Consider the following 21,513-nt stretch of genomic DNA (forward strand, 5'->3'; position numbering starts at 1 on the left):
TTAAATTTTGAAACATTGTATTACCATCTAGTGAGTTAAGTCATTTATTTTTCCTTTTTTTTTTTTTTTTTTTTTATTTAATTTCTTTGATATTGGAATTCACCACACTAATGTTTATGTACTATTGTTTGTTAATATTTATACCTAGTTCTGGCCACTTATGGGTTTTCTTATTTTTTTTTATTTTTTTATTTTTTTGTAAGTGATAAAATTTGTATTCTATTTGAATTTTTTTTCTGTTGTAATATTTAATAAACTGTTTTTGTTTAACCCTTGTTCTAGCAGCATTTATTTAGGCCGTTACAAGTTGAAAATCTGTACACAAGTCACAAGTGTTTTTGGAAGATATTTTGTCAATCTTTACTGAGAAATGTTTATGTTTCTGAAGCTTGTATACTATTCTTTATCACACCAGCAACAGTTTCCCACATTCCTTCAGTAGTCTGCCATGAAAGATAACAAGCAATCTTTGCACAACTTAAGTTCAAGTGCTCACATTCCATACATTATAATAAAGTAAATTGATATCTACCTGTAGTAATGATATTTCAGAGAAGCTAATTAATACACACACATTTAATAGATACATCATCTGCTCCACCCTTTTGTACAGCAACATCACTTGCAGTCAAGATAGAGTGCATCTAATCAGTAGACTGTTGGTGTCACTCTGATGTTGAAGTCTGATAATGTTTGAATCACTGTCATTGTATTGCTTCTTTTAGTATGACATGTCACAAGTCCAGTTTTAATTTGTCCAAACAGGAGGAATGAAAGCTGTTCTCAAATTCAATTTTCGTATTCTTCGATCAACTTGAATAATAATGCAAGGGTCTTCAGGTCACTTTCTGGATATGTGTATCACTTTCATCCACAACAGGTTTCAGGTCATTAACAGCATTAGTAGATTGAAGCAAGCAGATCTAGATCAGCTTAAGTCACAAAAAGGTCTTTAAAAGTGAGTGTCACATCCTAAAATAAAATTTATCTCAACAGACCTATCAAAATAGGCTTAATTAGACAAGGGAAATAAATTAATACATACAGAACTACAGACAGATACTGATCAAAAGCTAAGCATAACTAATCGAAGTTAACTTCCTGAAATCATTACTTGTTAACCCAAAGAAATTTTGTTCTTACCCTTATGTTGGCAGACAAAAGCATGTTGGTTTTGACAGTTCTCTGTGATGAACTGCATGCTATTTTGATCTTTCTTTAAGACAACACAAGAGGGCTCACTTCCAGATGCTATGTTAACCCATAAGTCTAAGGATGTTTGTTGAATGATCCCAAACAAGAAAGACTGTACATCTGGGTCATCTGCAAACACTAGCTCTGCATTTTCAGACTGACAGATACTGGAAGCTTCTGAATTTGTGGACTCATTGCTATGTACTTTATAACAATGACCATTAAACAATCGGTAGCCACTGCTACACTGCTTAGCTAGGAATAAATAAATTAGAATCTTTGTCACATTTCACTTTAATGCAAATTCAAATAATATGATTGATACCTCAATGTTAACTCTATCATCAAATGGATATTATTAGCATTACTTAATTTGTTTACTAAATTTCAGTGCATAATCCTACAATGTATTTTGTTACAATATACTGACAACAGTCAAAAATAGTTGCTGCTGAAGAAAATCGTAAAACTTACTAATAACAATAACAGGATCTGACAAAAAATTAATTTTCTTTATCAATGTATGTTCTGATATAGATTTTGTTAGTAAAAATTCTTTTCTGTTACTGCTTCTGTATCAGATTTGTATATTATGCTGTAAGAACAATAGACAAGCATGTAACCACTTTTTAAGTGAAAAACCAAACTACATAAAATAGTTATTGGCTCATACATTTAAACAGTTTTCTAATAAATGTAAAAACAACTGTTTCTAAAAAGCATCTATAGGGCTTTTCCATTAACTAAAAAATATATCATAGCATCAGAAAATCTATTTTATTTTGTAACCGAGGTTGAAGGTGATATGTTTTAACATCTATCTCATGTAACTAATTAATCCCAATGAAAATCTTTAAACAAACACCAGCATTTTACATCTCAAAACTCCAAGTAAACCAAGTCTACAGAAGATCTTGATTGCACAGTATGTTCTGTTTAATTAATATGTCTATAAATAACATACATGCATTTGCAAAGTAGCAACATCTATGCATAAAAGCTTGAACAGATTAAATGTGTTATATGTCACGATCAAAACAAACATGACACAATTCAAGCAATAAAGAACACTTGTATCTTTCAACGAACACAAACTGTCATAACCTTCAGTATTTGTAAAAGATCCTCATATTACCTCATTAAATATCATGAAACTCAAATAGTACAAACAACATTATTATAAATAAAAACAACATAAATATCAAATTAAAAGCATGAGACAAACCTCTTCTTTCACATATAAAATGATATCCGTTACGGCAATCTCTTTTGCTGAATTCCTTTTCTGTAGTTTTCACCACACATTTATCTGCCGTCACACTGTAAACTTCACCAAGCCACACTGTATTATCATCCAAGTTAAGAGAAATTAAATTATCTTCTTCCTCCTTGTTTCCAATATTTAACAATATAGCTCCACTATTCTCACAAACTTCCACTGCTTTGCTCCACTTTACATTTTGTGCAAATAGTTTTATACAAGTTCCCTTACTATCAAAAAGTTGGAATCCATCTGCACACTCACTGTCTGACAACTCTGGACCTAACCAAAACAATTATAATTTTATTTTACAATGTACTAGATGGAAAATAATTCATCAAAAACAAAATTATAAATTATGATTTTTCTTTTACACTTTAGAAACTAGGCTAAATTAATATTTGTTAAATCATACTTTATTTTTCTTTTTTTAAAATTAAGCTTGCTATAACAGAAAGCAAACCAATAAACTACTAGCTATTTATTTATATCAGAAAAGAAAGCTGCAAAAACTTACATCAGGTGCATGTCTCTACAGTCATTCATTAACTGTTCATCAGAGAAATCCCAAGAACTAAAGACACTTGATTACCCTTTCATTACTTTATGTATCAGGTGCACTTGTACGGTACATTTTTTTTGTAGATTTTATTTTTTAAGACGATTTGTTGTACACTTAAAAATTAAAATAGTTTTCTCAACCCATCAACAGAGGGTTCAGTATGTTAGATTAAAACAATTCCTAATATGCAAATCATGTGTCAATCACAGCTGGAACAGAATAACATACATTGGACATATGTTTGGATATTTTTCACAGGTAGCATAATACAACAAAAATAGAACAAATTTGAAAAGGTTATGTTACAACCATATTTAATGCAAAATATGCATAAACTTATATCTTAAAGATGTTTTAATACCATGGATTCAGAATGGATTTCCAAGATTGAGTTTTCTTGCACTAAATGATATTCAAAGACAAACAAATGAAACAATTTTGAACCAAGACCATCTAGGAAGAGACCTGCAAAACCTTGTACCCCACTTAAAGTTAAAAACCCACAACACCTTGTAATAGGTGAAACTCCAAGAACACAATGTACATATGTCACAGGCCACAGACAACATGCAACAAAATCATGAAAGACCTCTGATTAAAATCATGACATAAGTCAATTGGGCACAAGTTTCTTCCCTCTAAATGGAAAAAAATGAAATGAGTATTCTTGTTATTCCATATGAAGACATACTGGTCAAGTCATTGTACATAGTGCTTACAGACTTCTGTAAAATCAGACTGTTGAAATAGATGCTTGGAGATTATCATTCTCAGATACTAGATTAATTACAGAAAGAAACTAGGGAGAAGTGGTATGCTTTGGACATCACAGCTTTACATCAGAAACTTTTGCAATAGGAAAGACTCTACATGACTATTGTTAAGATGCACTATTATCAAACAAACATGGCAATATAAACTATCATGTTGTGATGCTCCAAAATAATTTTAATATAATGTATTCAGCCTCTGTATTTGTAAGAAATATGATGTGATTTTTTAAGTGTATAGTTTTTGGTCATTTTACAGGACAAAATAATATTACCCCACAATCAAAGTCATCTTTTTCTTTTTTGTACCATTAAACCAATAAAAAACTTAAATAGACAACAGCAACTTGGACTTACCTCCTACACCATAGTATCTCTGGCAAATGACTCTTTTGCTTGTCTCACAGTCCACATTTTGCTGCAGACCATGAATTTCCAGGGAAGAACAAAGTGCACCAGATGTGTTTATCCACCAACCAGAGGCACCATCAGACCAAAACAGAAAAAGCTTAAAATATTCTTCATGAACTTTGTCAGGTATGTTCAGCACTGTTCCTTTATCATCAACACACATTTGTTCAGCTTCCATGTAGTTCATTTGACCCACATCATTAAAAGCTTTGTAACAAATCCCATTATATGGTTTATAATCATCAAAGCACCAAGGACCTTTAAGACAATAAGAGATTTTTAATAAATGTTGATATGCAGACAAGATGTACATCTTCAAAATCTCTTGCAAGCATTAACCACAAAAACACTCAGACAATGTGATATATGATGATTTCAATAATGTTTACTGGCATTTACAGTAGTTTCTCTTTCCTTGTAGCACTAAAGCAGCAAGATTTCATTTAACTAACGAATTATTTCATAGTTCTTGTATTCGTAAATATTTACATTATAAAAATGTGAGCCTACATTGTAAGCAGGTTTGTTAATACCAGGACTTTAGAAAGGTATTATTTTATGCACGACTCTTTGGTGTTTCAACCTCATTTTTAATTCAGTGATCTCTGGAAAAACTTTAAAATACATGCCAAGATTGGGAGTGTTCCTCCATAAATTTCATGAAACTTCATAACATAAAAACAAGAAAAACAGTAACCATTATTAGTTGATAGCATTGTAACATAATTTAACCCATGTTATCATACTGCAAATTACTAGAAGTTACAGTGATTTTATAAACTGCATTAACTGAACTTTAATTAAATAAATGCTTTTGGAAAATATTAACAAGAGGTCTACTGAAATATAAACTTGTACACATGTTATCTGTGTGTTGGCGATAATGTTTTGAACTGCCAGTTCCATGAGGTTAACAATTCAGCATGTTTTACCTCCAGACTACTGTCAACATTTCAATCCATCATCTCCAGGTTAATAGCCATAAAAGTTTTTACTATAGGGTATTCTGTTCTGCCTAATCATTTTCCTCAGCAAATTGTTTTCCATTATAAGTTATTTTTATACAAAGATTTCAAATTGAGAGTTACCATTTCATTTTTTTTTTTATAAAATATTCAAAAACTATAATGAACCTGTGACACAAATCAAATATCAACCACAGTTTTGTCTATTTAGATCTGAAAGATTATGAACTGCATTAACCATTTCACCAACCTTGCAACTACACAGCAACCATCAGAATTTCCATACTATAACTTTTAAAACATTTTGCATATTTTCACATATCTTTTTAAGCTTTCAGTAAACATTACAATTCTTTTTTACAGTAAAAAAAATATATCAGATTTCTATTCATTATTTGTGTTTAAAATTTTCCACAAATATATCAGGTCAAAGTTTGACTGTTCCAAAGATATTTACATATTAAGATTAAAAACACTTTTCTTCATTTGTTAATTTTTCAGATTTCATTTGTGTAATTTCTAAAACCACCTAAATAAATATCAAACTTTTTCAATAAAACTTCATATTTTTTCTGTTATTTTTTCTATCATAACTCTATATAGGATCAGTAAAACTACCCTCTTTTTCTTTATAGAATGGCTACAAGTTGCAACAAGAAACCACATCTTAATAGGAAAGTTTGAAGCATGACACATCAGTTTATACCTGCTTTTATTGATTTATTGTCCTTTGCACTATGTCTAACTAATATCCTGCTGAACAAGTCAAACCACTCAAAGCATACACAGTTCACATTACCATACTGAATTAGGTAATGCTCAAACTGCTCATACATATATCTCATGAAGTTCTATTATTGTTATTATTTTTCATTACCTTATCTAATTTTATAACAATAAGTAAAGAATGCAAATGATATATATATATATATATATATATATCTTTTTTTTTTTGTCAACTGCCAACAAAACATAAGCTTACTTTTTTAAGTATTAGTGGTAGTACTATATTAAATAATATTTATTTGTTTAAGTAATGCACCAAATAACATGCACAAAACAAAATAAATGTCCTATGTTACATTTTTCTCTGTTTTTTTGTTGTTGTTTTTAACTATGCAACAAGAGCCTTCAAAAACTCGTCTAAACTTGTCAGCTAAATTCCCATTAGGAAAACGTTTTGAACTGGAGATACACAATTATCTGTACAGAAAAAAATGTAATATATCACTTAATAGTTTAAGCTTTGTTTTTCTACTGGTTATAAATAAAACAGTTTCAAATGTTAGAGAAAGCTATTGGCAATTAAAAAGAGGATATGATGGGTTAACCTGGAAGGTGGGTTTGGTTTTCTAGTTCATGGCTCCATAAATAAGATTGTAGACTATAAAAATTATACCTTGTATGAGTAATATCTGTATTACAATGAGTAATTTACATTCAATTTTGTACTTCTCAGGAGAATGGTAGATAACTTAAAGATCTAGAGAACATCAGCCACAGTTTGTTTTCTTACTACAAGAAACTGAGGAATTTTACATATTTCCTTAAAAAATTAAAAACTTAAATATTAAAATTTGATTTATTATCCATATTTTGAGTCAAGTTAATTTGTATGCATTAATAATTGGTTTAATTACACTTGGAATGTAACTTCCGATAAAGTTGTGCCATGTACACTGACCATAATGAGACAGTTAAAAACGTTTGTACAAAATGCTGTAAAACACATTTACAGAGAAATAAATATTTAAATATAAAGAAAATCTCAACATCAACATACTGACTACAAAACTGATAGATCTGCTTGGTTTCAAGATCTTCTAACCATGTTTGCATTTATTCCTTTCTAAGTTCAAATATTCTGTTGATATCCAAACCTCCATTTATACATTATCAAACAAAAAAATTGATACATACTAGGTGGATATACACACAGAGCTGGAAGAGTTAGGTTACATGGAAATCCTTCCCATTCAGATCTCATGTATAAGGTCCCACAAGTTTCATTTCTAGGTGACAGGTTTGTGCTGACAAAATCTGACAAAGTACTTTCATCACTCAGCTTCCATTGGTTGGTTTCTAAGCGATGCGAAATGCCAACCCAGTAACGCTCCTCATTCCCCTTCTCAGCTAACCTGATCAACGTGCTCAGGTATGGTATATCTGTCACAGCAGTTAGCTGACCTCCCTCTTCTGCACATTTCACTTCAGATTCCACAAAAGATTTTCTTTCATTTTCAAAAACTTTCACACATTTGTGGCCATACGACACATAACCCTGAGGACAACTGAGCTCTGGAAAGAAAAAAACAAAAAAGGTTTATTTTGGTGAGTGACTAATAAATGAATGAATTTCCTTTAATGTTCCAGCAATCAAAACTATGATTACACTTTATTCACTTTAAATATGTATTCCTTTATTACATCCTATTGAAGTCAGATTACATCATACACCTAGCTGCTAGGCATATTATATAAAAAAAGTTTTTTTTAACACTTTGATAAATAGTATTACTTTGGAATTTAAATGTTAATTTAACTAAACATTAAATGTTGATTTACTTTTATTATGTTTACCACTATATCAAATTAAACACCAGAGTGATATAATCACATTACTAATGTGGTCAAGAATATTGGCAATCCTGCTAGACAATGGACAGACATCTGTAACACTATTTCATGTTAACTTAAATCTGTATATCACTTGAAAGAAATGCAGAATTAATGCTAGCACTAGTTTTTGGTCCACAACTTTCAGTACGTACTGGCAATGAATCGTGCATCTCATCTTTAAGAAGTTGTCTTTAAATACTTACCTACCATTTGTCTGCACAAAAGTGATGGAGTTTTGCCATTCTATTGAGATAATCACCTTTAATAATGCAAATATTGTCCTTAGGCTTTAATACAATAGCTGCCAGAAATAAAATTGTCCTAAGCAGGTATAGGGTCAGGATTTATGCACTGTCATGTGTCCTACAATAAGTTGTGCTGATGATTTATTTTGGTACAAGATTTAAGTAAAAAAACTCAATCGTGATTTTTTGAAGTGACATCAAATATACTGTTTACAAAATCTAAAAAAAAAAAAAAGTTCATGTTTTCAACTGACTGCACACATGCATAAAGAATCTGCTATTTATAGATATCTATGAACTGGTCAAGACTAGATCTTGTTCAAAGTTGGTAATAACTGACATAGCTTTCCACAAAACTAAAATCTCAACTAAAATTGGTTTGGTTTGTGACTTGAATTATTTTGAAAAATATTACTTTAGTTGATAATTTAAAATACAATTTATCAAGTTTAATTCATACAAGTTGAAGAAATATTTTTTATTAAAATATTTTCACTTCTCAGTACTTTAGATTTATTTTTAAATTTAGGTATGAAAATAAAAGTAAATAGTTAGCAGCAAGGCTTGGATTATTTGTAGAATTTGTTTCATAACTAACATCAAACAAAATTATACGTAATTAATTTATTTAATTACTAAATAAGAAGCATTGTATCACTGTGTTATTTCAGTCATATTCAACTGAAAATCAATTTAAGAAAATACAACATAAATTAAAGGGCAAAAAACATCAAATAATTTAAACAATAGCATAATAGAACATCAAACATTCTATCTCAAATTAAGTAACTATATCTAAGGTCAAAACTTGCAACTTTCAACATTACAAAGTAGTTTAACTGTGTGGCTACAAGTGAAGCTCCTTCCTTGTAAGATAAGATTATAATAATAGAATTTTTAATCAACATTTAAAAAAAGCAATAGTCCAAAACAAAAAGGAAGTATTTTTAATAATTTTTTCAAAACAATATATCACAGCAAATGCTTGGGCACTTCACCACATAAAATTTCTTCAAGCTGAAACTTGATATTATTGATGCATTTAGTAAGTTTGTTAAGTGTTTCCAACGTCAGCAGAATAAAACAAGACAAAGAACATCAGTAATACCCTCCTAGTTTGGGAAGTGTTAAGGCACATCATACTTTACTATTATGTCCCTATCCCACTTCTCTGCATCCTATCAATACAGGACAAGTTTATTTTACATCTAACTCATTAAGGTTGTGTCCAAGAATCACGACTTCAATCTTTAAATAATCCACACATTATCTAATTAGTTAATCCAAAATTTATCTGCTGAGTTTTGGTTAATTTCAACATTACAATATTCTCAGCAACATACAAGTGTCACTAGCCTTGTCTTTATAAAGAGTATACTTTGCAATGTATGAAATACTGAGGACAAAGAATAATGAAAAGATGAAATCTTTTGTAATTTTACTTCCTATCATTCTAAAATATTATTGAGCAAACAGTAAAAGAATTATATAGAACTTGATATATTTAACACTAAAAAAATTTTATTGGTTCAAGTGGTTCAATAAATTACATTCTTGTTACATGGTTAGTTAATCAGATAGAAAAAAAAATTAGTTTTTTAAATAAAACTCACCAGTTCTTTCACAGATGTAACTTTTCAGTTCTCCACAAAGTGACACATTCCATTTATAGTACACATTTCCATTGGTAATCTTGTTCATGCTGCAACAAACATCCAAGGTAGATGTCAGTGCATTGTCTGCTGAGCCTCCTTCCCAGCTATTGAAGAAGTCCGACCTTAAACTGGAACCGTCTGCATATTTCCACCGTTGCCAATTCACAAAATTCAATCCTATCCAAGCAAACACTGGTAATGTTGTATCCTCAGTGGCCTCACCTACCAAACCTTGAAGAAAATTCTGGGTGTCTCTATCCTTAACAATTGCTAAAACTGCATTTTCTGCTGCACACTTTTCTTCTGCTTCTTGGTAGGTGGCATTCTCCAATACCAATTTATAGCAGCCACTGTTGTGCTGGATATAGCCATCTTCACATTCAAATTCTGTCAAATAATTTTCAAAAGAAATTCTAGTTTTGAGAATTTTTTTACTTAATTCTATAATGACACATTAGCCACTCTTGCAAGCCATGAATCTCTTGAGAATGATATCTTCCAGTTTGACCTCTTTTCTTAAATACTTGATATCAGAGATGATAAAAAATTTCTTTAAAAAAGTTTTATCATTAATAGTACGTTAATATTGAATAGAAACAGCAAAAAACGAAACTTGTATTTTTGTGTAGAATTACAGTACTACATTAAATTAAAAAAAAAATCATTTTTGATGACTCACTCTCATAAAAGAACTATGAAAATTTAAACAATTAGTTTTTAACTAAAAAATTGAAATCAATCAATATTTAATAGTTATATGAAGTGGTTAACTTCTAGTTAATTTTTCACAACCACACGTTGCAATTCACACGTCCAGTACAAATTTCCAATTATTATTACTTCTCTTCAAAACCTAAACATTTCAAGACATTAAATACTTATCCGAATTGCAAATTTTTCATTGGTTAAATTTCATAGTTTTTTAACAAATATATTACATTTATTTTTCTTTGCTATGTTGTAAAGTTCCAAGTTTAATTTAATTCCACATTATGCAATTCACGGTATATCTATTCCAAATTGGTGGGGAAAAGAATACACCATATAAAAATTCCAAATTATATATGCATGTACTTTTAGTATTCATACCAAAGATAAGACTCCAGGTCAACCATCATCTTCTAAATTTCCAGTTTAAGAAAAGTTGCAGGTTGACTGATGATTAGATTGTTTATGGGTAAGCACAATGAACTACCTGCACTCTGCCCTCCACAAGTATCAAAATAGAGTTTTAAGGATCATAAGCCTTCAGACTTTCTGCTGTGCCACTGGAGGGCTTTGATTAATGATATAGTGATTCAGATCATGTGTTATATACAGTCACATAAAGATGTTGAAACATGCATATATGATAAAATGATTCACTTGCATAATACGTGTAATCTCAAACTGTAAAACATAAAAATAAATGCTTTATGCTTCAAGTTTTACTAGAACAGGCAGGTGAGCAGCCACTGTGGAAGTATTGTATTATTGAATTAAAAAGAATGTCCCATTGATCTTTAAACAGGAAATTACAAGTTCAATATTCTGCACCTAAAGACATTGGCCTAACCTGCTACAATAACTTCTTACCATAAGTCACGCATTTAGCCAAATGTATCCATGTGCACATCAAGGTATCCTGATGAAAATGCTGACCATCAGGACAGGTCCAATGATACTGCATGCCTTGAACACAAGCAAAGTACTTGTAACAGTCATTCGTATTAGAGCTATTGGCTGTACATGGAGAACCTTCATCAAGAAATAAATGTAGTTGAATTAGAATGTTATAATTTTTTGTTGTTGTTCATTATGTTATACATAGGATACAAAATTAAGGTCTTTTTCATATTCATAACGTTTCTAGTTGTTTGTTTTTTTCCACCTTATGGCTTGTGTAATCATGAAGTTTAAACACTTGCTTTTCTCAAAGATGTCTGAAGAACAAAAACAAACAAAATCTATACTTAATACACAACACAATACTCTGTCAATTCCATTTTTCTGAAAACTAAAACCATACATTTATGAAAATTGTTAAATCTGTTTCTTTTTCATTCTTACAATAACTGGAACAAACTCACTTAAGTATAAGAAACAAAATAAAAATTTAAATCAAAGGTTTGCTTTAATATAAACTGCAACAAACTCTCTCATCTATCATTTGTAACACATTATTTTCAAGATTTTAGCATTATAAATAGTTATTTCCTCAGCTGATGAGTATAATTTCTCTTTAAACAATAGCATTTGTTAACATGTTATAGAAAAAGTATAAGAAATGGAAGAAGTAACAACTGAAACTCAGGTGAAGTGCATGTTGTTGATAACAGTACTTCTGGTTATTCCTACCTTGACAACCAACAATATCCCCTCTTTCACATTTCTGGGAACGAGGATCAAAATGTAGTGAAGAGCCACAGCTACGATGATAAGTCACTGTACTGTTTCCTCCTACACATTCATAATACTTTGAACAATCACTAGAATCAACAAAGTATCCTTTCTCCCCAGGACACTTGAAATGAGTACCTGCAAATGTACAGCAACATTCTAATTTTAACTTGTATTACTTAACAAAGAATCCCTACAGTTAATTAGTACCTGCTCATACATAGAGACTCAACAGCATCCACTACCAATTCAATTCATATCATTTAACAAAAAATCCATGCTCTTCAAGAGAGTTGATTAGTACCTGTAAACATGCAACAGTATTCCCATTTCAATTAATAGTATACAAATTAAGTAAACAGATGAAGCCAACCAGTGGCTTTATCTTTTTCAAACCTCCTCAATTTCAGAAAAACCTATGTTCATTGTAACACAGTGTTTACTATCCGATCGATGAAGGACAACTACATGAAACACCATGTAAAATAAACTAGAAAAACTTTCATTTAGATGTATCAATTTATCATCTTCAATTCAAGTTTCTTTACTCACATCTTGTGGAAGAGTTATATTGTTCTGTAATAAAGTAGTTTTAACAAACGAGCAACAGCACTTTGCATACCTTCACAAAGAAACACTGCTTTTAACAGGATAACCACTATTTCACCACAGTATGTGGTACTTCAATCTGGATGAAATACAACCCTAAACAGTATGTGGTACTTCAATCTGGATGAAATACAACCCTAAACAAATAGTTATGGTTCAAAATTAACATATTTTCTGATTAATCTGTTTATTTTGCACAAATAAAAAGCTACAATAAAAATCATATCAATTATTTCCATATTTATATAACCAGTACATAATGAATATATTTCAGATTTCTGGAAACATATTTATTTTTAAAGCTTCTGTTTTACACTTTCATCAAGACTTCCAGCTGTGGTGATGTCTGGAAAATAAAATACTTTCTTCTGAAACTACAGTTTATTCAACTACATAAACCACATCACTTTGTGATATATAAACCCTGAAAAAAGAAAATTATATTTTCTTCCTTTAGAGAAGTAACTGGCAGGCTTTTCAATTGTGAAAATCCCACTGCTGTATCCCCGAGGAATGTAAACAAACCTGGAACCTCTATTAATTAACCTAAAGTGTTAATCCCCTAACTGCTAGTAATGCTTTTTTTAACAGTTCAAAATAATAAATGGTTAATTTTATTGTTTGAGGATAACAAATATGTAAACAAAGTGATGGATATATTCTCTATATTTCAAATCTTGTAAAATAACAAGCTTTTGGCTAGGTTGCAGTAACTTTACTTAGGCTTAATAATATTAATTGTAATCAAAGTTACTGGAACATAAATTAAAACTACATTTAAATTTGGAAACTATCTATAGTACACATTTTCTTATATAAAATTACTATCTTACCTGCTTCTTGGCAATTCACCTGATTCAGTAGCCTACACTCTTTAGTTATTGGATCAAACTGATCGCCTGGTTCACAAGTGTTTCGGTAGCTTATTTTGTTTTCTCCATAGTCACATTGGTAGTAACTTGAACAGTTATGTTCATCAGGAAGAAACCTATCCGTGGTACAAGTCACTTCACCTGTAGAGAAAAAAATATTATATATCTTTTGTGTAAAAACAGAAAATCTTTTGTGCATTATATGTTAACTTCTAGTTCTTCCATGCAGCTCAGCTCAAACAGAAATTAATGTTGGCCCTAACTAAAAATCAACACATTATGCTTTACTATACTTGGGTCATAATAGAAAAACATTCTTTTTATATCACAAAGAGATCTGAAATTAAAAGCAAAGGTTTTAAGTTTCTTTGGAAAAGTTTGGAGAGTTCATGATAGTTGTGTTACACTAAAGCACTGTGAAAAACCAATTCTAGAAATCTCAGCTGACTTTATTCACATAAGGAAAATTCACAAAAACAAAAGGATTAGATACTACAAAATAATGAACCTCTTCTAAAGGTGATACAGCCAGCAGAACTCTGAAAGATCACATGCATAGACTATCTCACAAAAAAAAATACATTTTGGAAAAATCATTAAAACTAAAATTAACATAAATGAAATTTAATATTGGTCATCAAGTCATACAATCTTAACATGATTACAGTGTTTATTTTAAGAGACTGTTTAGTAGAGATGAGATAACCGAGTAGCAAAGTGCGCTGCATAACGTACAAAATATTAGAAAACTAAACATGTATTGATTAAAAGCATAAATTCATTATTTCAGTATTTTTCTGCAGTAACAGTACTTAAGTAAGGAAGTACTTATGCTATGTAATAATACATTGACAACAAAAGGCTTAATTTTGGGAAGATACTCGATGTTTTGAATAAACATTGGTCTGTAACAGTGCTCAGTCATACATTAGGTAAACTATATCTTTTGAAACAATAGTCCCAGATTCTCATAATTTATTTTCATGAAAATTTTCCCAAAAGCTTTATTTACACTTTAATTTGCATTTCCTTGTGGCACATTCTTATTTTCCTACATTGATTTTGAAAGGATTATTCTCACTTAATTATTTACACAAAGATCTGAAAACTAATGGTGGAATGAAAGTTATAAATGACACCTTACCTATGATGAAATGCTGAAAAATCATTAGAGTCTGTTAGGACTAATGAGAGTAATACAACTCACTAAGATTGCAAAAGTTTTGTTTTCCCCAGATTCCTTTTACTTTTTCCACAACAAATCAGAAGCATAAAATTCCAGGTGTATTTTTTTACACTTCAAACTACTTAGTGAAATATATTTAGGGAGGGCCTATCTGTACTGATTAACTACAAATATAGAAATTTATAAATGTTTCTGCATTACTTTGGGGGCCTGCAATATAAGAGATTCATTGGTGCTTTGCCCTGATTGCACTAACATTGAACAATGTAAAATTTGATAATGTACATATCAAAGTCTTAACTGTTTAAAAACATTTTCACCTGGGCTACAGTTATCAGCAGCATGAATACAAGTTATGCTCATAGAAGAAGCATTTACCATGTTCATAGTATTTAAATTATAGTCATTGCATTGTAGCTAAAAGTTGTACTTATTTTCTGACACAATTATAAAAGTTGTACTTATTTTATGACACAATTAAATTTTAGCCTTACTTGTTTGGTAACATTCTATTTCGAGTTGCAAATTTTCTTAATAGGGTCAAAGTATAAGCCTGGATCACAGCTTCCTAAATAGCTGATTTTATCTGCACCAAATGAACACTCATAATATTCAGAACAGTTACCTTCATGAGGAATAAAGCCTATTTCCATACACTGTACTTCTTCTGCAAACAGAAAAATGTAAAGTTACAGTAAAAAACAAACAAAGCTAAACACCTTAGCTTCTGTATCTCAAAACAGTTGATATGGATATTAACACTTTTATTGATAAGCAGAGAACAATGTTTTGACTTTCTGGATCATTTTCTCACCATCAAAAACTTAGCTTCTGACTGTCTTTTTTTTTTTTTAACAGATTACTATTAACCCATTAAACTTGCCAGTAAAATACCAGAAAAAACAGAGCTGGAACACAGATTTGACAATTAAAACTACATTTCATATGTATTTGTCACTTTCATTCGTGAGAGTTCATACACATGTTTAACCATTTGTCTTTAAAAGTAAACATTCCTCACAAACAACATGATACTCTTACTGAAAACACATAGAAGTAACACATACCAAGGAATAGTTCCTTTTTAAATATCTGCAATTTGTTTTTTTTCATGAACAGAAAATAGCTTTCTTTTATGAATGGAACTACTTAGGTCAGCAAATAGTATACAATGTGGGTCCAATAATTAGTACAGGGTTGTCTGTGCAGTAAATAGGGAGAAAAGAATTAGATTATGCTACCCAGGAATACAAGTAGAGGATAGAGCTAATAAAGCAGAAAATACAATAATGGAAGCTAGCAGAGATAAAGCTTTTGTGGTGCATGTAGGGGCTAATGATGTGAGGAATGGTAGGTCAGAGGGGCTAATTAATAAGTACAAATGGTTGATAAAGGTATTTAAAGTAAAAGTCCATAACTTAATTTTGTCAGGAACACTACCAAGATTTAATTGTGGGGATGAAGTAGGTCACTGGGGCTAGAGGGTAGGCTTAGGTTACTAGGTGAGGAGAAGCAGATTGGGTGTTTAGATTTGTGGGATCACTTTAGTGGAAAAAGGGAGCTTTTGGGAATGAACAGTTTACATTTAAATTGGGTAAAGACTGGCTTGTTGCTAAAGTTATTAACTCAGCTATAAGGGAAATTTTAAACAAGGACTAGATGGTGAGTGATGAGGACTCGGGAAAAGTAAATGCAAAAAGAATAATAGGCATAGAAACGTTTAGCAAAGGAAATGAGAATAGAAGTAGTTACAAGGATAGTTTTAATTATTACTATTATAATGCTAGAAGTATAAGAAATAAAACAGATTACCTTAAGACACTAGTAGGAATGGTGGATTTTGATATAGTGGGAATAACTGAAATGTGGTTAAATGTTGATTTTTATGACATAAGTTTCTTTCAAATACATGGTTATAGGTTATTTAATAGGGATAGAGTACCACAAAAATGGGAAAAAGTGGTTTTATATGTGATGTGCAAGTTACTTTCTGTTGAAGTTGATGATATTAAGGATAATAACAAGGATATTGAATCTGTTTCTGTATCCATTAGCCAATACATGCCATCAGATAATACTGATGAAATTAATAAGAAACTATGCAATGATATTAAGACTTCAGTTGGTAATGAAGTCATAATTATGGAGGATTTTAATTTCAGATATATAGATTGGGAAATGCTAGAGTAAAATCATATGGGAGAAAAGTTTTTTGGAAACTATTAATATAATATAACAATATTTTGGAATAACATGGGGCCAATTGATCGATCTTGGCTGTTCCACACTCTAAACTAAAGTAAAATAAAAAATAAAGGACCTTAAAGCCAGTTCTTATCATTCACATCTTTTGTTTTAAGCTTGATTAAATATACTGACTCTACAATATCTGAAGTCAATTTTTGAATTATAAGTATAATTTGGATGAGAATAATCTTAACAATATTATGAAAGAAATGGATCTTAGTGTAATAATTAATCAATCTCTTTAATATTTCCAAGCACTATGCTATTGTTAATGATAGGGAAAATAGGATTTTAGGTGAAATCTAAAGAAATACTAAATACAAACCAAAAGAGTTTATAATTTCATTGCACAGGTCACATATGGAGTACTATGTTCAGTTTTGGGCTCCTTACCTTAGAAAGGACATTGAATTGTTGGAAAGAGTTTGAAGAATGGTTACTAGAATGGCACCTGGGATGGAGGGGTCGTCATATGAGAAAAGGCTGAAATCTCTCAAATTGTTTTCCCTTGAAAAAAGAAGATGACTGAGGCATTTAAGATGGTGAAAGAAATTATAGTGTTGATGCATCATTTTTTTCATACTTAACAGTGAGATCAGAAGGAATATGCAACACAAATATAACTTTTGTAAGAGTAGGAGTCATTTCCAGTTAAAACAGTTAAATGGAATGGTTGATTGTTGGAATAGGTTGCCTTCGGATGTTGTGAAGGCAGTAAATTGAAGCACAGTTACAAGAAATCTTGACAGCATCCAAATGATAAGTGCTGGCCTTAAGATTTTATTTTTTATAATAGTTTTAGTTTAATTTAAAGGATTGGATAGCCAAGATGGACCAATAGGTCCTATATTCTCCCAAAACATTATGTTTTGTTAATTATTTATTTTTCATGAAAATTTGTATACAGGCACTAATGTCACACATACAGTAAAACTGAAAACGATAACTGGCACATTTGAACACTATATTTATAATTTAAATTTAAAAGTTACTTATTCATTCATTGAATGAGTTCATTTTCTCAACTTACCCTTTTCAAAACAATTTGATTTTGTAATATTGACGCATTCTCTTAAGAAAACGTCAAAATGTTCCCCTTTAAAACAAGATTGTATGCTTCCAACACCATCCTCATACACTTCGAATAATGAACAAGAAGTTTCCACTGGAAACCAGCCATTCTTGCCATCCGTAGAATTATCGTTTTGAGTAGCACCAGTAACGGACTGAGAGTCATCTTCTGAAATTGAAAATTTTAATAAAATGGAAGAGTTGTGTTGTTAATTATGATTCTAAAGCCAAAAAATTGTAAATTATAACAAATTATGTTAAAAATACAGAAATTATCCCTTAAAATAAACATGAGATCTCTACAACTTACCAGAAACACATTTGCCGCCCTTAATACTTGCAGTCGTAATCAGTTCCCGTTTTATATCATTTTGTATTTGTATTGTTGTAACGTTATTCTCTCATTCGTGATAACTTTTAAATTACATACTGATAATAATTCAAAGTCCAATCTGTGTAACGATAATAAATTAGCTTATTTCTTCATTAAAGGTTTTACCAGCTCAAAAATTGCGATTACTTTAAAGCTACGTTTACAACCACAAGAGACATCACTAGGTACTTAAAACAAATAATTGGCATTATATCGGAAGCTGATTTCATATAGAAGCATGGGTGTGAGATTAAGATAGCTTCACAGCCGAAAACAAACAAACAAAAAATCCCAGTGTATAATGAACTTCCAGTTGAAACAGATATAGTGGTCATTACACCACCAAGAAGTTAAATACTCAGACAAGGAGTTATTAGTAATAAATATACATCTAAAGACTGGAGCATAGTGGAATCAATTACTCGGACATGTTCTGTGGAATTGATGTGGGAAGGGTTCTCATGTAAGTGAAGAATAAAAATGGTGTGCATAGCTTTATCCAGATTAGACTTAAACCAGGTTGTAATGAAACAAAAGGAACTTATAATGTAAATGCTGATAAAACTGGAATTCATCGAGGTTACATGGTATGGCTGAGAAGCTCTCATCATATGGAAGAGCAAGCGTAAAAGTTAACTAAGTGTTCAAAGGACAGGTGATTCAAGCCAAAAATCCAATGTGATCACCTACTGGAAGTGCCCTGGTAAGAGAACAATCAACTTAGTAGCTTCAGAGAATAATTGGTAACAACAAACTCTAGCTACTAAGGAGATAAGATTCTTATCAAGACTACTTCCAGAGGACCATTAATTATGGAGCTGCCAATGGATTTACTCGACCACCTACCCAGGACGAGGTGTCACACTGTCAAGATTACCAGGACAACTTGGAACAAGACACCGTACCATTTGCTTATTATAGCCCTTGGAAGAGAAAAATTATTAAAAATGCTTGGTGAATGAGTAGTTAAGTATAGTATTTTATTTTGTAGTATTAAGACTGTGCAAAGGCTTTTTCTAAAGCACAATATCAGTGTTGCTATAACTTGTCGCAGCAAAATTATTTTCTATATAATTTCATAATTAGAGTGTAAATCAGGCATACGATTGAAAATAGAACTATACAGACTATGATAAACTGAAAAGTGTCTTTTGCTTATATTTCATTTGGACAAGAAAAACAGCCCCTCTCGTGATTATTTATTTCTAAAATAAACTGGTGTACGCGTGGTAGGCTGCTAGCTTTTTTATTTCTATGGCATTCAAAATGTATATAATATTTCCAGACATTAGTTCTTTGTAACAATGTGCAGTTTAAACACTGTGAACCTATGCCTGGAGATTACAACATTTTTCCATAGAACATGGGCTTTGCATTATCTTTTTGCTCGTGTGATAAAGTTCGACTGGAAACACCAGGACACCAAACAAAGCATTTGGGCTTGACATGGTCACGTGGTTAGGGTACTCGACTCGTAATATGAGGGTCGCCGGTTTGAATTACAGTCACACCAAATATGCCCTCCCTTTCACCCGTGGGGGTGTTATAATGTGATGGTCAATCACACTATTCATTGGTAAAAGAGCAGCCCAAGATTTGGCTGTGGGTGGTGATGACTAGCTGCCTTCCCTCTAGTCTTACACTGCTAAATCAGGGACGGTTAGTGCAGATAGCCCTCATGTAGCTTTGCGCGGAATTAAAAACAAACAAATAGAAAATCAAATTCTACTACAAGAAAATATGCAACTGTTTCTAATCAGTTTGATAATGTTCATTCTAAAACTCACGTTGCAAATTTCTGAATCGCCTCCAGTTTTCGAGTTATGAAAGATTTATTAAAAATATTCTAATATATATTGTGAAACGAATAACTTTTTTATTTAATAACTTTATTTATTCATTGAAAATATCATTTAAGAATGTATAATCTGCATATATTCTCAATATTATCTCATGTTCAGCAGGATCGACAGGAATTGATGGCTTAGTGTTCCCATTGTCTTGAAGTACAGTTTTTAGACTAACTTTAGACGAGTCGATAAAAAGCCTTCTTTCTTTAGAATGATGTTCAGTATCTATTCTTCCATTAATACATCAACATTTATAGATAAATATAAATTACCTTAGATGCTGTATTGAGAAACAAAAACTTTGATAGCTACTTCAGTATATTGAAACTCTTCTTTCTGGAGCTAATAAATTTCCTTGCTGTAAACTAGAGTCAAGTTGTTCTTCCTGCTGCTTTCAAAGAGAAAAGTCACAAATTAGATCATTTAACTAATCTTGTAGGATCAGATGGGATAGTTTATGTTGAGGTGCCACAGAGATAGAAGTACTTGATGAAGAGGATAGCTCTTCTGTTTCCCAACGTGATGGTGGATGGAGCAATGAAAGACCATCCCTATGAGGTTCTGGTTTCATTGCAGATACAATAACTTGATACGTAATGTAATGTTTAGTTTTGCCGATATATCCAAAAACATTTATCATGAAAAGTAACAGTCATATCATGGGAACTTCAGATGGCATACTTGCTCTCTTCATATTCAGCCAGTGTCAAGTCAGATGTGCAAACTGTACAACACACATGTGGAGCCCAATGATTTTCTTGTCACGAATTTTACACCAAAATTAGTGGTAGTGAACTACATTTATCTTGTGTGTGATGTGTTTTTTTCTCGTGAACCTAATATATATTCTACAGATATAATAGAAACTGCTTGGGTGATTATTGCTCTTTCAGACCTTGATTAAATTTGAGGTAGATAGTATTTCAAATAATTTTCTAATTTTTTTAATTACGTTTAGAGAACTATAATTTAAAACGGTTTAAAAACAAAGTTTTCAAAACTTGATATTATCGCGGATATGATGCAAAAAAGAAAATCGGACTTTGCTTTGGCTGTGCATGGAGCGAGGCAAAGTGGCTAATTGAGAGAATGAGAGGCAGCTCAGAAAAAAATGTTTGACTCCATCCCTTTAATACTCAATTAAGGAACTTCTCTAATGTTCTAGAAAACTGAGCACACGAGGGTTTCACGATTCCTTAGTGGAGCTGGTGAGAACGGGAATGAAGCAAAAATGGTGCAATTTG

The 21,513-nt window shown here is 31.2% G+C and overlaps 1 protein-coding gene across 1 annotated transcript in view; it reads right to left on the reverse strand.

Moving 5' to 3' along the window:
* Positions 1–20,840, reverse strand: part of LOC143227502 (uncharacterized) — a 34,714-nt gene extending 13,874 nt beyond the window's left edge. Inside the window, exons 1-11 of the mRNA XM_076458943.1 lie at positions 20,756–20,840; positions 18,006–18,215; positions 15,354–15,395; positions 13,504–13,683; positions 12,020–12,199; positions 11,258–11,419; positions 9,641–10,069; positions 7,084–7,461; positions 4,145–4,456; positions 2,420–2,737; positions 1,144–1,449 (exon numbers count right to left, since the gene is read on the reverse strand). Of these exons, the coding sequence (XP_076315058.1) occupies positions 1,144–1,449; positions 2,420–2,737; positions 4,145–4,456; positions 7,084–7,461; positions 9,641–10,069; positions 11,258–11,419; positions 12,020–12,199; positions 13,504–13,683; positions 15,354–15,395; positions 18,006–18,215; positions 20,756–20,840 (2,602 nt within the window). The remainder of the gene's footprint in view (positions 1–1,143; positions 1,450–2,419; positions 2,738–4,144; positions 4,457–7,083; positions 7,462–9,640; positions 10,070–11,257; positions 11,420–12,019; positions 12,200–13,503; positions 13,684–15,353; positions 15,396–18,005; positions 18,216–20,755) is intronic.
* Between the last annotated feature and the right edge of the window lie 673 nt (positions 20,841–21,513).

This window comes from Tachypleus tridentatus, chromosome 9 (genome assembly GCF_004210375.1).
Source record: "Tachypleus tridentatus isolate NWPU-2018 chromosome 9, ASM421037v1, whole genome shotgun sequence".
Taxonomy (NCBI): Eukaryota; Metazoa; Arthropoda; class Merostomata; order Xiphosura; family Limulidae; genus Tachypleus; species Tachypleus tridentatus.